Source organism: Diceros bicornis, chromosome 17 (genome assembly GCF_020826845.1).
Source record: "Diceros bicornis minor isolate mBicDic1 chromosome 17, mDicBic1.mat.cur, whole genome shotgun sequence".
NCBI classification, from domain to species: domain Eukaryota; kingdom Metazoa; phylum Chordata; class Mammalia; order Perissodactyla; family Rhinocerotidae; genus Diceros; species Diceros bicornis.
Window position 1 is genome coordinate 40,675,092 of NC_080756.1, and position 15,039 is coordinate 40,690,130.

Consider the following 15,039-nt stretch of genomic DNA (forward strand, 5'->3'; position numbering starts at 1 on the left):
CTTTCTAACAATATACACTCAAAACACTAAGATAAACTTCGGTCAAATCAGAATTAGGTATTTTATTTTATTAGTAGTATCCCAAAGGCTTGACACTAACTCAGGTCTTGTGTGTATTATTTATAGAATGCTATAGAGTGGTTCTTAACTCTCCACTGGATTGATAAATTTTTTATAGGAATATGACCATTTGATTCAGGAAACATTGCAGATTATTTCAAATTTGAACTTATCATTGACCCTGCCTTGACAGCAGGGTATAGTAAGAAAAGTCTAGACTGCAGAGTTCAGGTCTCAAGCCTGTGCTGCCGCCCTGTGAACATAAACTAACTTCCTGGGACCTTACTTCCCACGGAGGATAAATACAGTCAGACAGGTTTTTGCTTGTTTATTTGTTTTTTCCCGACTGGTGCAGGGCCTGCTGTGAGCCAAGAGCTCTGCTGGGGGCTTTTGTACACAGGATCTCATGTAAGCCTCCCTCTAGCCTTGGGCTGATCTCTCATATCCTTTCCTCCGCTCCGGGTTTCTGCATTAGCTGTTTTAGGGCCCAGAGCAGCTGTTTTCTTATTTTAGTTGTGCTGTCATTCTATTTGGCTGGGAACAAAACGAATGAGCCATGACGTTTTCATGTTCCAAAACGGGCTTTGGAGAGTACAAATTTCCCTAAGCTTGGAAATGCCAAAGTAGGCACAATGCCTTTCAAATCCCTCTTTGTTGATATTTGCCAAGACAGTATAATGGGCTGCCAATTTGCTGGTGCCCAGACACAGTCAGTATCCATGTTTTCTGTCTCTTTTCCTAGTGCAGTGCTTTGCACATAATAGGAACTCAAAAATCATGTTTTACGGAGGAAAATATTTTATCCATTTTTACTTTGCCAATTTGTGATTCTTGTGACTGAATAAACCATCATTTTTAGGTACTGTGTTGGGGCATTTTACCATTTTATTTCTCAAGTTTAACATATCTCCTATTTATGGATCTCCTGAGATATAACTAATACCTATAAAATCTTAGTTTCCTTATTTCTAAAATTAGGACAATGAGACTGTCTATTCTAACCATCTCACAATCCTGCTAAGATTAAATGAGGAAATAGATATGAAAATTGTTTATAATAAAATATTATTCAACTGTTATCATTATTGTTCTATGTTCAAATTAGGGTATTTTTTTTTCAAAGCAATCTCTTTGGAAGAATATATACTTATTCCATGAATAAAAAGTAAAAGTATAGTGTGCTTGTTAAAAACACAGTTTCTTTTTCCTTTTCTCTTCCTCTCCCTTACTCTTTCCCTTTCCTTCCTGAACAATTCAGTTCTAAAGCCATGAGGTGGGATAACACAAGGTAAGTGTCTACACTGGAAGAGGGAGAGAGAATGCTGTGGAAGTCCAGGGAAAGGAGTCAGAGGCTGGGCAGGGTGAGCCCACACAGTGGGGAGCAGTTTGTGGCAGAGGGTCAGACCAGAGTGGAGTGAGGCGGGTGTCTCACATGAGAGGGAGTGGCCGTGGAGGGAGGCTAGTTAAATGGAGGGGTATCTTAGTGAGGGCGATGGTCTTAGTCTGTTAGGGCTGCTATAGCAAAAGACTACAGACTAGGTGGCTTATAAACAACAGACATTTATTTTTCACGGTTCTGTAGGCTAGGAAGTCCAAGATCAAGTTGCCAGCCTGGTTGAGATCTGGTGAGGACCCTCTCCCTGGTTCATAGACAGCACCTTCTCACTATGTCATCACGTGCTAGAAGGGGCTAGGGATCTCTCTTATTCTTTCATAAGGCACTAATATATATATAATAGTAATATAATATAACAATGTGCATATATATGTAATCCCAGTACTTTAAAATCAGATTTTATTTTTAATAACTATTTAGCTGTGGGGGAGGCTGACAGATAGCCTAATCATAGTTCAGGAAGAACTTTAATAAATAGGAGAATTCGTTCATCCAGGTGACCAGTGAAGTAGCTATTCTATTCACAACCTTCCAGTTATAGCCATGCTCCCTCTTGTCTCTGCCTTTGCAGAGCATTACTACAGTGCAGTCTCAGAACTGGCTCATACCAGAGCATGAGAGGCAATTGTTAAATTTTCAGAAATTTTGTGAGCCAGTTTAAACACAGCCACTGTTTAAAATTAAATTATGCAAACTTAAAAATAAATCAGTCATATTAAAAAGAAAGGTAATGTTCAAAACTCATTGCACCCTAATGGTTTACTACACTTTACTATTACCTAGCTCTTCAGGTTATTTATGGCAATTGTACCCACGTGGTGGAAATACTCTGTAATGATGTGCTACTGCTCTTCCCATCTCCAGTTCAGTGACATCACATTGATAGCTTGAAATTGGCCATGGCGGGAGTATTTCATTTATAGTGGGAAAATAGGTGAACACCACACATCATGGCTTGATTAATTGTGTATTGATGGTCTAGACTTAAGAAAGTGGTGGAGAAATATTAGCAAGGCAAATTAAACTTAAAAGTCTTGTGTCTATAGTCATTACACAAAATTGAGTGGCACAAAAATATGAGGAAATATTTTTCCGTTATTTAAAAGCTAATATCCAACTCAGCAAAGAAGTCACTCATGTAATTTATGAACCTCTGAAGTTCTGACATGTATCTCTCTATTCCACTTTTTTTACTCATTAGCAAAGGAATCAATCAACATTTATGTCAGAATTACATTCAGTCATCAATTGAAACCACAACTTGATTACAAATACAAGATTTTTGCAAAAATCAACAAAGGCATTTTGGAGCATTTGACTATATAGAATTTACAATAAGGAGGATTGTATATATTTTTAATAGACTTTATTTTTTGGTGAGGTATTAGGTTCACAGCAAACTGAGCAAAAAGTACAGTGAGTTCTCATATAGCCCCCGCCCTCCTGACACACATAGCCTCCCCAATTGTCAACATCTTGCACCACAGTGGTATATTTGTTGCAATTGATGAACCTACATTGACACATCATCATCACCAAAGATCCATAGTTTATAGTAGAGTTCACTCTTGGTGTGGTATGTTCTATGGGTTTTGATAAATTTATAATGACATGTATCCACTATTACAGCTTCATACAGAATAGTTTTGCTGCGCTAAAAATCCTCTCTGCTCTGCCTATTCAACCCTACCCCACCAAGCCCTAATAATTTACTGTCTTCATAGTTTTGCCTTTTCTAGAATATCATATAGTTGGAATCATACAATATGTGACCTTTTCAGATTGGTTTCTTTCACTTGGTAATATACATTTAAGATTTCGCCATGTCTTTTAATGGCTTGATAGCTCATTCCTTTTTAGCACTGAATAATATTCCATTGTCTGGATGTACCACAGCGTATTTATCCCTTCATCTACTGAAGGACATCTTGGTTGCTTCTAAGTTTTAGTAATTATAAATTAAAGCTGATATAAACATCTGTGTGCAGGTTTTTGTGTGTACATTTTTTACTATTTGGAAATTGTATGCTACACATCCTTTGTATCAGTAAAATGCGTAGTAAACTTAGGTACAAATATATATTTATACTTTAGTTTTTCAGCTTTTAAACATTTACCAGCACACCACTTCTTAGAGGCCATGGTAAACACTTTGGCTTTTACTCTGAGTGGAATGTGATGCCACCGGAGGATTTTGAGCAGAGGAGTGGCTGACATTTCTAAAGGTTCACTCTGGTTGTTGTGTTGAGTAGAGACCTTAGTGGAACAGAAGCAGGGAGTTAGGTTAGGAAGCGATTGCCTCCAGGTAAGAGAGAACGGTGGTATGGGTGAGGGCTTCTGGTCTGATCTAATCTAGATAAGATTCCTAGAACATCTTCCCTGTCCCTTAGCTCCATTTCACTTGGCTAACTCATGCCTGGGGCATGTGAGAGTAGTCCATTAAATAACTCCTCTCTTTCCTGTTCAAGGTAGGAACAAATTGAGAAATAAGACAGGGGCAAGCAGTTAGAGAACCAAATAAAAACTTTATTGCTGATAGAGGCTGGGTTGGAGGATGTAGTTTAGCATGAGAACAAAAATGGGCACACTAACTCACTATCCTCCAGCCTAGGCCTTAGCACCTGAGGGAAAGTAAGTCTACAGAGTCAATTCTTACACAGAATGGAGGGAGGAGAAAAAAGCACCCAGGCTTTTTCTTGTTCTTTTTTCTCATCTCCCTCTCTCTCTCCTTTTTTTACCCCTGAATCTAGAACACAAGGATTCTATGGTATTGAAATAACCAAATTGTAGGAGATTTTTTTGCTTTAATCTCTTCTTTCTCTCTTTTTTTTTTCTCATTAGAATTTTCCTTTTTTAGGTGATTTTGCACCCAGAGTTCCTTTCCTCCACCAGCCCCTTATTACCCATGGATTATGAAGAATTTGTCCGAGGTTGTCATCTTGGAGTATTTCCATCATACTATGAACCATGGGGCTATACTCCAGGTATGTGACATGTATAGATTGTGGAATGTTTTGAATTATATTAATATTTTATTTTATGTATATGTATGTAATATTCAAATTGATATGTAATTTATCCTAAGGTTTTGATTTTGCAGTTTGTTTTAAAATTGATTTTAGTTGGATCTACCTTGGGGTCAATTTTATGCTTTGTAGGTCCTGACCTAAGAATAAAGACAGAGATTACGTAAGTATACCAGGGTGTGGTTGGGCATATTTTAGTGGGTATCTGAGTTATTGCCTAATTGCATCCCTGCAGAAAGAATGTTCTATAATATAATATTTCATTATCTCCACCAGTCCTTTCTATTAATGTGAAGCAGAAATTGGTAAATATGAGAAACAATGGTCCAGCAAAATTGTTCTCTAAAACTTATTTCAGAAGAATTCTCTTTTTAAAATAATTAATAGATGTATTTAATTTTTAATAGTAACACATTCACGTGGTTAGAGAAACAAATAGTATAAAAACGTGTACAGTGAAAAATCTTCTTCACACTCTTGTCTCTCAAAAAGAGGTACTTTTAAGATAAAATGCCATTTCAGTGGTATTATGCCCAATGATATTGCATTCAGACCCTCTTCCCCTTCCCCTCTCCCCCCACCTTGTTTTTCACAATGGTGGGTTCTCAGATCCACTGTCTATTTTTCTTTTCTGGCTCCAACTAGCATGGCTGCCATTAGCATCAAGAACCGTCAATTTGTACTGAAATGCTTAATCAAAAAGGAAACAAATACTTTTAAATACATGCAATGCAAAGAATACAATAATGACTTTTCCATCTCGTATTGGTAATCAGAGATTTTCCTCCTAGTTTTGAAAAATTCCATTTACAATTTTAAAAGAAAAGGTTTAGGAAAAATTTTTATTTATAATTAATAAGTTTTGCCTTCTGCATCTCGATGTCATCATTGCCCAAATAAGGGGCAGCAGCAGTCACGATTAGGGAGATCATAGGCTGAATTATAAAGACACAGAACTTTTCAAATCTTTGCATTCTGATTCCAGAATTTAAATATAGAATTAAAAATTCTAAATAAATAGGAATTTTTTAAAGGAATTTTTACAATAGGAGCGACATGAGGGCTCTGTAGCTTTTGACATAAGGTCCTATTCTGTTGTTCTAGGTGCACCATGAATAATTTGCCAGCAGTTGTAAAAACATGAAAACTCTTGGGAAAAATAGATAAAGGATTATCCCTTCTTGAAACAGGACATAGGAAAGTTATTGATCTAATTCCTCCAGCTATCTCTCTTGTGGTTCTAAAAATCGTTATTGGCATCAGTTCCACTTTTGTGAAGGTGGTATCTTCTTACTTATGAAATGCCCACATAATTATATTAAATTGTTTATAATAGAGTATCTGTCTTTCAAGATACATAAAACACACATTTCACTGATGAACTTAACACTTTGTTATTGACTCTTGTTCCTATTGTTTCTAGTAAGTAACATAATGTACTACTGGAAGTATCAAGCATACAGAAGCACAAAACCAAAGCATGAGTGACTGAGGGAATGTGGGAAGTCATTTCTATTGAGTAAAGAGAGTGTTCTATAACTTACAGCAGACTTTCCAACAAAATGTCATTTTATAGGAGAAAGTTAAACTTAACCTGAAATGAAAAAGGATGTATATCTAACGTTTTAAGATAAAGGCTAGCAAAGCTGTTATAAAAGATAAGTAGATGGGAAAAGAGGTTGGCAAATACTCCATAGTGAATGAGTCATTCTCTGTTTTAAATTAACCAAAGAAAGCTGGCCACTCCCCACCTAACCTACAGTTACAGAAATAACGAAATCTCTGGTGGTATAAGTTTGGCGTTAGCATATTAGGTAACTCCCTAACTTTTAAAGAAATAATTGTTTTATGTGATACAAACTCTAATTCACTCCAGAAAGTATTCGTTGAAATCTGTGTTTTTTGTTTTGAGAAAACTCAATGAACATAAGCACTTATTTCATTATTCATTCAATGAACATATATTCAGCTTACCTGGGTACTTGGCATTTTACTACATGTGTGTTAAAGAGTATTTAACAAAAATAAGGATCTGTGAAGTTCCATAGAAATGTAGGCAAAATTTTTTTTGTGTGTGTGTATATATATATATATACACACACACACACATATATGTATGAGAATTTTTCTGGGAAGGAATTCCAGAGTTTTCATCAGATTCTCAAATGGGTCGATAATCCCCATCCCACTTTTCTCTCCTCTACCACCCCCTCAAAAATTAGGAAAGCACTGTTCTCTAAGCTAAACCAGGAAGAAATACTCACAGATCAGGAGAAAAGGACACTACTTAAATCCTATCACTTCATGGGTAATGGGGAAATCTCTTTTTTTCCCACCCATCCCTGCTAGCCAAGCAAGAGTAATTCCATAATCAAATATAAATTCTTTGTTAGAAATGCAGACATCCTTGAGAGTGGTAACGTTTCTCAAGACCTATCTGATATTTTTGGAAAAACAGGTTTTGACTAAAAGGTGAGAGGACTAAAAGAGATTAAATGTTTGCTGAGCATCTATGAAAGTGGAAGGGATTAGTGCCAAGGGAGGTGCATATGATGGGAGAAGCTGGTCATATCCAAAACATATTTACCTACCCCATGAACCCACCGAAGACTTAGAGACACAAGCCTAGAATGGAGCAAAACCCGAAACCAGCTGGAAAGGGAGAAGCAGCATAGAGTAGCAGTTCCACGCAAGAGCTCTGGAGCTGGGCTCCTGGCTTCAAGGTTGGGCATGCTATTTAACCTCTCTGCACCACAATTTCTTCATCGGTAAAATGGGATAACAATAGCCTCACTTCACAGGGTGCTTGAGAAGATTAACTGAGTTAATACATGTATAGAACTTAGCGCTGTGCCTGGCGCAAAGTAAACATCACTATTATTAGGTAGACTCGGGCTTTTTTTCTCCTCTGCGTGCATCAGAGGATATAGAAGCTGGTCTGAGGCCAAGCCTTTGTCTATTTCCCCTGGCAGCTGAATGCACTGTGATGGGCATCCCCAGTGTGACAACCAACCTCTCCGGCTTTGGCTGTTTCATGCAGGAGCACGTGGCTGATCCGACTGCATACGGTGAGGTTTTTCATCATTAACCCAATCCAGGGCGACGTGACCTCTAACCAAAGCACAGGGCCTTTATAGAGCCTAACTCTAAAGCTATCCTGATGATTAAACTAGTGTTTATACTTCTTGTTTAATTAAAAGTAGATTTAATTATGTGATCTGGCCCAGTGGCGTAATGATTAGGTTCGCCTGCTCTGCTTCAGCGGCTGGAGGTTGGCGGGTTCAAATCTCAGGTGCAGACGTACACACCACTCATCCAGCCACACTGCGGAGGCGTCCCAAATACAAAATAGAGGAAGATCGGCACAGATGTCATCTCAGGGAGAATCTTCCTCAAGCAAAAAGAGGAAGATTGGCAACAGATGTTAGCTCAGGGCCAATCTTCCTCACACACAAAAAATTAAATATATTGCCCAAAAGACAAACTGCAAAAGAAGTGCTAAACTTGGACAAACCTTGCCCTTTATCTTTTTTTTTTCTGAACTGGTTTGGCCCTCTGCTACCTAGAAGTGAGATTACAATAACCATGGGCTTAGAGTACATGGTATATTGGTCGGCGTAATTATTTAAAAGCCCCATGTCAAGTTAGCAAAATTCATTTACATTGTTTAATGAATGACGACAGGAGAATTTGCATGTCACCATCTATATGTCCATGTTGCCTAGCAGCAAGAAGAGTTCGAGTAGGATGGGTTCTCTGCGGACACCTTGCCAATTCCCTGGTCTTCCAGAGTTGCATCCTCACTGTTCTCTTTCCTCAGGCTGGAGCTGTGGTTCTCAGCCATGGCTGCATGTGGGAACACCGGGGAGCCTAAAAAGCACTGATACCCAGGTCTCACCCTGAGATTCTAGTTAGTCAGCAGCTCGGAGGAGAATCAGTGATCCAGAGTATCCCTATACTGCCAGATTTTTTTTTAGTGAGATCCATTTTGTTGGCTGTGTGTTGATGACAGTTGTAAACCATTAGAAGGAGATCACAAAAGAAACACAACCTCGGAAGGGAAAAGATAAAGCAGAGGCAGTAGGGGAGTCAGGGCGTGGATAATGCGTATGGTCTATGATAGAACCTAAGGGACAGGAGAAGAAATGCTCTAAGCTCAGCTCTACTTTTACCCACGCTTGGCTTTTGTGCCCTTCAGGTATTTACATTGTTGACAGGCGGTTCTGCTCTCCGGATGATTCTTGCAACCAGCTGACCAAGTTTCTCTATGGATTTTGCAAACAGTCACGCCGCCAAAGAATTATCCAGAGGAACCGAACTGAGAGGCTCTCAGATCTTCTGGATTGGAGATATTTGGGCAGAGTAAGCAAGTTTGTGATCAACACAGAGGACCACTTTAAAAATCCCACTGGACTACGAAAGTCTTGATTCTAGTCATAATCTGTCAAGTCAACTCAGTATCATAATTGTTAAAATCTCAATGATGTTTTCATGTATTTTTTTTTACTTAATATGAGTTTGTAATATCCTAAACTCAATTCTTCCCCTTTAATCTGAGCCCATAATAGCAAATCCATCAGGATCTAGCCCTAATCTACTAGTTATTCTATTGTCAATGCTTAACGTGATGCATTACAGGTCTGTAGAAATGTTTCATGAAGATGAGGGGAACATCAAGAGAAAAGTCCCTACTTTGTTTCACTCTAAGAGATAATGTGATCATATTCCTTAGCTACAGTGGGGAGTGGGAATATTATTGTTTTTTAAAATAAATAGAGTAAATATCTTCTTTCAATCATGCAAAAGGTTTATAAATACCCAGATGTTCATATATTTAATAAAATAATGATTTTATTATATATATTTATTTTATAATAAAATATTTATTTTATAATAAAATAAATAAATGATTTAATAAAAAATAAATTGACTTTGCCTTCACATAATGTATCTGCTTAGATATGGTTAAACTCCCCAGACAAATGATAGTTGCTGCCATTTGCTGAGCATCTACACACGCGAATGCCAGTGCTCCTTACAACCCTGGATGTATTTTCCAGGGCAATATATTGCCCATCCATTTCCTGGATGATTAATTTCCCTGTCTTCATTTTATAATGAAAGAAGAATGATAAAGCCTTTAGAAGTTATGTTTCTTACTTAAGGTCTGAAGCAAGATTTAAATCCAGTTTGTTTGATTATTCAGGCCCCATCTCTTTCCCCACGACGTACTGCTTCTCTGTAGAATGAAACCAGTGTTTTCAATCACCTTAGTGTTCAATTCAGTGTTCAGTGAGGCCAGTATGGCTTTTCCCTCCAATATTTTATGGTATTTCTTTACCTAGTCATTGAAAAATAATAACATTATAAACTGTCATTATTTTCTGATTCTCAAACTTAGGGTGAAAGCTGCTACTTTCTAAAAAATATATTTCATAACTAGGAGAGTAATATTTTATATAATAATTTGGTTATTGAGGTATATAAATCTTTTTTTTAACCTGTGAATTGGTCTTCTGTCATAGTATTACCAGCATGCCAGGCACCTGACATTAAGCAGAGCTTTTCCAGATAAATTCCATATGGAACCTACATCACCACCAACGGTAAATACTTTATGTATGGGTTATTTGTTTTGAAAGCTAAATTTCTTATTTGTGATAAGTTCTAACAATGCCTTTTAATTTGGAAGTACACAAACTATTATGCTTTTTCATAGTGTGGTATCAAAGCAAAGAATAGAGGAACTGATAAATCAGATCAAGTCAAAGCCCTCGATTCAGAGTTAGCCTTACGTATAGGATCAGCAGACAGTCAGCTAATTCATGTCACTGGAGAAGCACCCCCATATTAAAATTCTCTCTGCCTTGATGCTTAAAACCGCTCCATTAGACATCCATTCTTTTGAAACTTGTTCAAAACTAAACTGGACTGCTTTAACAGGAAGTTAATTTGCTATCCGAGGAAGTGTTTAATATAGGGTGACTACTTGGCAGGAGTAATATAAAGTGAATTCAAGCACCACAGGAGGAATTGGGCAAGAGGAGCATTTCTGTTCCATTCAGCAGTGCCCACCAGGGAGTCTTCTAAAGTCCAACTGGACATTGTATTCCTGAGACTAGGCCACTGGTCATCAGATTCACCTAGAAGGATATAAGCAGGAAACACAGCTTGAAGTAGGGCAGCAACAGGCATTTCTCTTCAGAAGGATTAGTCCTTACAGCAATCTATGTAGCGGTCCAAGAACTGAACTTCTTTGCCCCCCTACCCACCAGGTGAAAGCTTAGGTGCAAAAAGATGAGACCCATACCATTGGGTATGAGATCCATCTTAGCTCAGTTGTTCCATGTCCCACGGGAGCCAATAGCTTGTGTACATCTCCACAGATAAGATTCCGTGTCTCCACAGGAATATGCCCAATTACAAGAGTCATCCAATTCAGGGATTCCCAAAAGCTATGGATCCTCATCAAGTATTCATAGATCCTCTGAGTTCAGATGTAATTTCCCAATCAGGGGTCATTTTTATCATACACAATTTTGTCTAATAACACAACTTATGTTTCACCTATATCAGATGTCTAGAGGAACAGATCTAGAAAATTAACCCAGGGAAAATTTGCCCATAGAAAAGCTGAAAGGGTTTTGTAAATCCCTCAATCTGCACGATTCTAACAGAGTTAATTGCTTAGCTTATTTAGAGGCAGACACTCCACTTGATGATAATTCAGCTGTAGTCATCCATTTATCTCCTTATTTAACTAAGAAGTATTGAGCATCTACTCTGAGCCAGTCCTTGAGTGCAGGATTCAGCTCTTTTTCTATATTTTTTTAAGGTAAAGTATCTTAACCTTAAAATGACTGTACATATATGACATAATAATAATGTATAAAAATAGTTGAAATACAGACTAAGTGCTGTAACAATTTTTTTTTATTTTTATTATTTTTTTTGGTGGGGAAGATCAGCCCTGAGCTAACATCCGATGCCAATCCTCTTCTTTTTTGCTGAGGAAGATTGGCCCTGGGCTGACATCTGTGCCCATCTTCTTCTACTTTATATGGGATGCCACCACAGCATGGCTTGACAAGCGGTGCATTGGTGCGTGCCCAGGATCCGAACCTGCAAATCCCGGGCCAACGAAGCGGAGCACGTGCACTTAACTGCTGTGCCATGGGGCCGGCCCCTGTAACAATTTTATACATTGGTCTCCCCATTCAAGCTGAGCACTCCTAGAGGGAGGGGATCACGTTTGTCATCTTTGTTTCCTTGGTGGCAGTATGGTGCCTAACCCATAACTGGTGTTTAGTGTGTTTATCAAATGAGTTATCTCAGTGAATCTTAGGTAGAAGGGCAATTTGGTCAAAACCTAGTGATATTTGCTCATTAACTGAAAGAAAAGTGACTGGTGGAATTTCAGGGTCAGCTAAGTGGCTTCGCTTCCAGGATTCTTTCTGGTGGTGACCGTCCATGGCATATCCAGGCTGCACATGTCCTGCAACATCAGTGAGCAAATCTGAAGGATGACACAGAGACTGACAATGTCAGCAGTGTAACATGGCAGTTGAGATTAAAGGCTCTGGAGTCATGACTGCCCTGGTACAAATCTTGGCTCTACCACTATGTGCTGTGTGACCTTGGGCAAGTCATTTGTCCTCTCTAACTCTCAATTTTCTTTTGTAAATGGGAAGAACAAATTTATCGGAGTTGTTACAAAGATTAAATAAGATAACGTGTGTACTGCACCTGGCATATTTCAGTGCTTAATAAAGGATAGCTGTTTATGTAATGAATCTCTCTTGAGCTTGGTGGTACCAGAATCAAACTGAATCAAAGTTAATAGTCCCTGAACGGACCACAAAATATATCCAACTATGTTTTTTATTAAATGCACATGAATAGTGTTTACATCATTGAAAGTCAAGAAGTCATTATAATGTCTGTGTCTTATTTTTGTCTTTGACAGACAGAAGGATTTAAATATCCCAGGCCTTCCTCAGTACCACCTTCCCCTTCAGGGTCTCAGGTCTCCAGTCCTCAGAGCAGTGATGTGGAAGATGAAGATGAAGATGAGAGATACAATGAGGAAGATGAGGCCGAAAGGGATCGGTTAAATATCAAGTCACCATTCTCTCTGGGTCATGTTCATGGTAGGAAGAAGAAGCTGCATGGTGAATTCAAGAACTGAATTCCACACTTTCTGGACACAGCTCACTTAGTAAGAACATAGTAAGAATGATTATTTAAAGAGATGAAAATACCGCAAATTTCATTGTCTTCTTCTAACTATTACGGTGGAATTTATTCTCTGCCTAAAAAGTAGAGGAGATTAAGTGAACGGCAATTTTGTAATTTATAATAAAGTTCAAGTTATTTTCCACAACTCCTTTTTCCCCAGTAAATTTAGGCATAAGGAAGAGTGTTAATTCAGGGAGGAATACTGGAAGTGTTTTTAAAATGGTTAATTTAAATAAGCAATAAGAATTTTCATTTACTGGTGTTTTGGTTTTCTGTTTTTTTTGTGTTTTTTTAGTGAGGAAGATTGGTCCTGAGCTAACATCTGTTGCTAGTCTTCCTCTTTTTTTGCTGAGGAAGATTGGCCCTGAGCTAACATCTGTGCCCATCTTCCTTCATTTTTTTTTTTTTTTTGTAAGTGGGATGCTGCCACATCAAGCGTGGCTTGATGGGTGGTGTAGGTCCACTCTTGGGATCCAAACCTGCGAATCCCGGGCCCCTGAAGCAGAATGCACAAACCTAACGCCTATGCAACCGGGCCAGCCCCTACTAGTGTTTATTTTTAAATTATCATCACCATAATCCTTTGCTTAGTATTTACACAGCTTCTATACCTTACCAAACAAGTCTCCCATTCCCCCCACAAAGGATCCTGACCTTAAGCATGAATGTGCACTACCTACCTATTTTAAATAACTTGATCTTTAGTGATTATTTTCATTTTTCACATGAGAACCATGAATTTATATCTAGCTTTGCAGACAATCAAAATCCATAAGAGAATAGCTATCCTAAATCCAGATCTTGATGCATATTAATGCATTTTTACACAATCACTTCTCAAATTAATGATAGGAAGATGTTACCCTCTGTACTGTACCATCTGACTGTAACAATTTTTCTTGTTTGTTTAACAAGATAAAATGATTGTTTAAAAGGAAAGCCTTTTTGAAAACTTGGTTAATCTTCCATAGGTGATAAATTGTTAAATCCAAATGAATAAATATATCAACATTTAAAGATTTAACTTTCATTGATAATGTCTTGTTTAAAATTCTTTTAGACATTTAAATAAGATGTGTAAAGCCCCTGCTATGTAACAGAGTGCCATATGAAGGATAACATTTAAAACTATCTTTTAAAAATAATTAGCAAAAAGAGAACATAGAGTCTACTTAATTATAATAATGATTATTCATGATATGTTTAGAGACATTGTTGAATGATTATAGTTAAATATATTTACGTTTTAAATGTAATTAAATCTAAATTGGCAAAAACAAAACCAAAAAACCCCCCATTCACTCTTGGACTGTTTTTCTTATAACTGAGTATTGTTACATTTAGGTCACAGTTAATACCTTGGTTGGTTTATCAGTTGGCCTAGCTCTGTAGAGGCTCTACAGAGCCTTTGGTCATCTCAGTGCTGGACTGTTGATGGCACCAGGGAAGAGTAACAGTGATGGTGTGTCAGATGGCTCAAGCCCAATGGAAAACTGTAATCCAGCTTCCCCATCGCCCCATTGCTAGGAAAAAGTAGGAAAATGATGGACAGAAGCAACAAATCGGCCAAAATGGAAGATGGTTGCAAACTCACCTCATTTAGAGCTTCAGGAAGAAGGGACATCAATTACCTAAAGCCTAATCCTTGAAAAATGCCCAGTGGGTGCCAATTAACCCAGCGCCGGCAGAGCAGTTTGGAAAGCTCTGCACTGGAGATCAGAAAAAATATGAAATGGATTTGTCTCACAAGACAAATACTCATTTGCCGAAGTGCCAGAAAGATCTCAGAATAAAAAAGGAATTCACTGTTACAATAACCATGAAAATGTATTCCTAGTAAAGTGGCATAACGTGTGTATTCAGATGCTACTTTTGATCGGTAATTGGTTAGTCCACTGTCACTGAAGGCATGAGCTATTCAGTAAAATACCTTAATACAAAACTTCAAAATTCAAGTGCCTTTTTAAAATGAAAGAATAGTTCTCTGATTAGAAATGCGTACAAATGAAAGGACACACGGATATTAACTGACTTGCAAACATCTGGTTTTGAGTGGCAGATGTAGGAATCAGGGTTTCTGCCCTGCACTTGGTTCTCTGTTCAGACAGCTGCTGCCACTTGACTCCATCCCCTTGCTCCCATCACTTATTTATCCTTTCCCCCATGAGGAGCAACAAATAGGGTTGTTAGTAGATGGCTCTGTGTCTAGCACAGTGCCTTACATACGTAGTTGCATAAATGAATGGTCTTATTGGGAGAAATAGAGATACAAAAAAATTGATGCTTTTAAAGCATGTGTGTATTCGTAAGCTGGAGGAC

At 37.9% G+C, this 15,039-nt stretch overlaps 1 protein-coding gene across 1 annotated transcript in view; it reads left to right on the top strand.

Moving 5' to 3' along the window:
- The window catches only part of GYS2 (glycogen synthase 2), a 54,271-nt gene extending 41,569 nt beyond the window's left edge, over positions 1-12,702 (top strand). The window contains exons 12-16 of the mRNA XM_058557581.1: positions 4,314-4,440; positions 7,455-7,550; positions 8,681-8,844; positions 10,008-10,088; positions 12,449-12,702. Of these exons, the coding sequence (XP_058413564.1) occupies positions 4,314-4,440; positions 7,455-7,550; positions 8,681-8,844; positions 10,008-10,088; positions 12,449-12,670 (690 nt within the window). The 3' untranslated portion in view covers positions 12,671-12,702. The remainder of the gene's footprint in view (positions 1-4,313; positions 4,441-7,454; positions 7,551-8,680; positions 8,845-10,007; positions 10,089-12,448) is intronic.
- Positions 12,703-15,039: the final 2,337 nt, after the last annotated feature.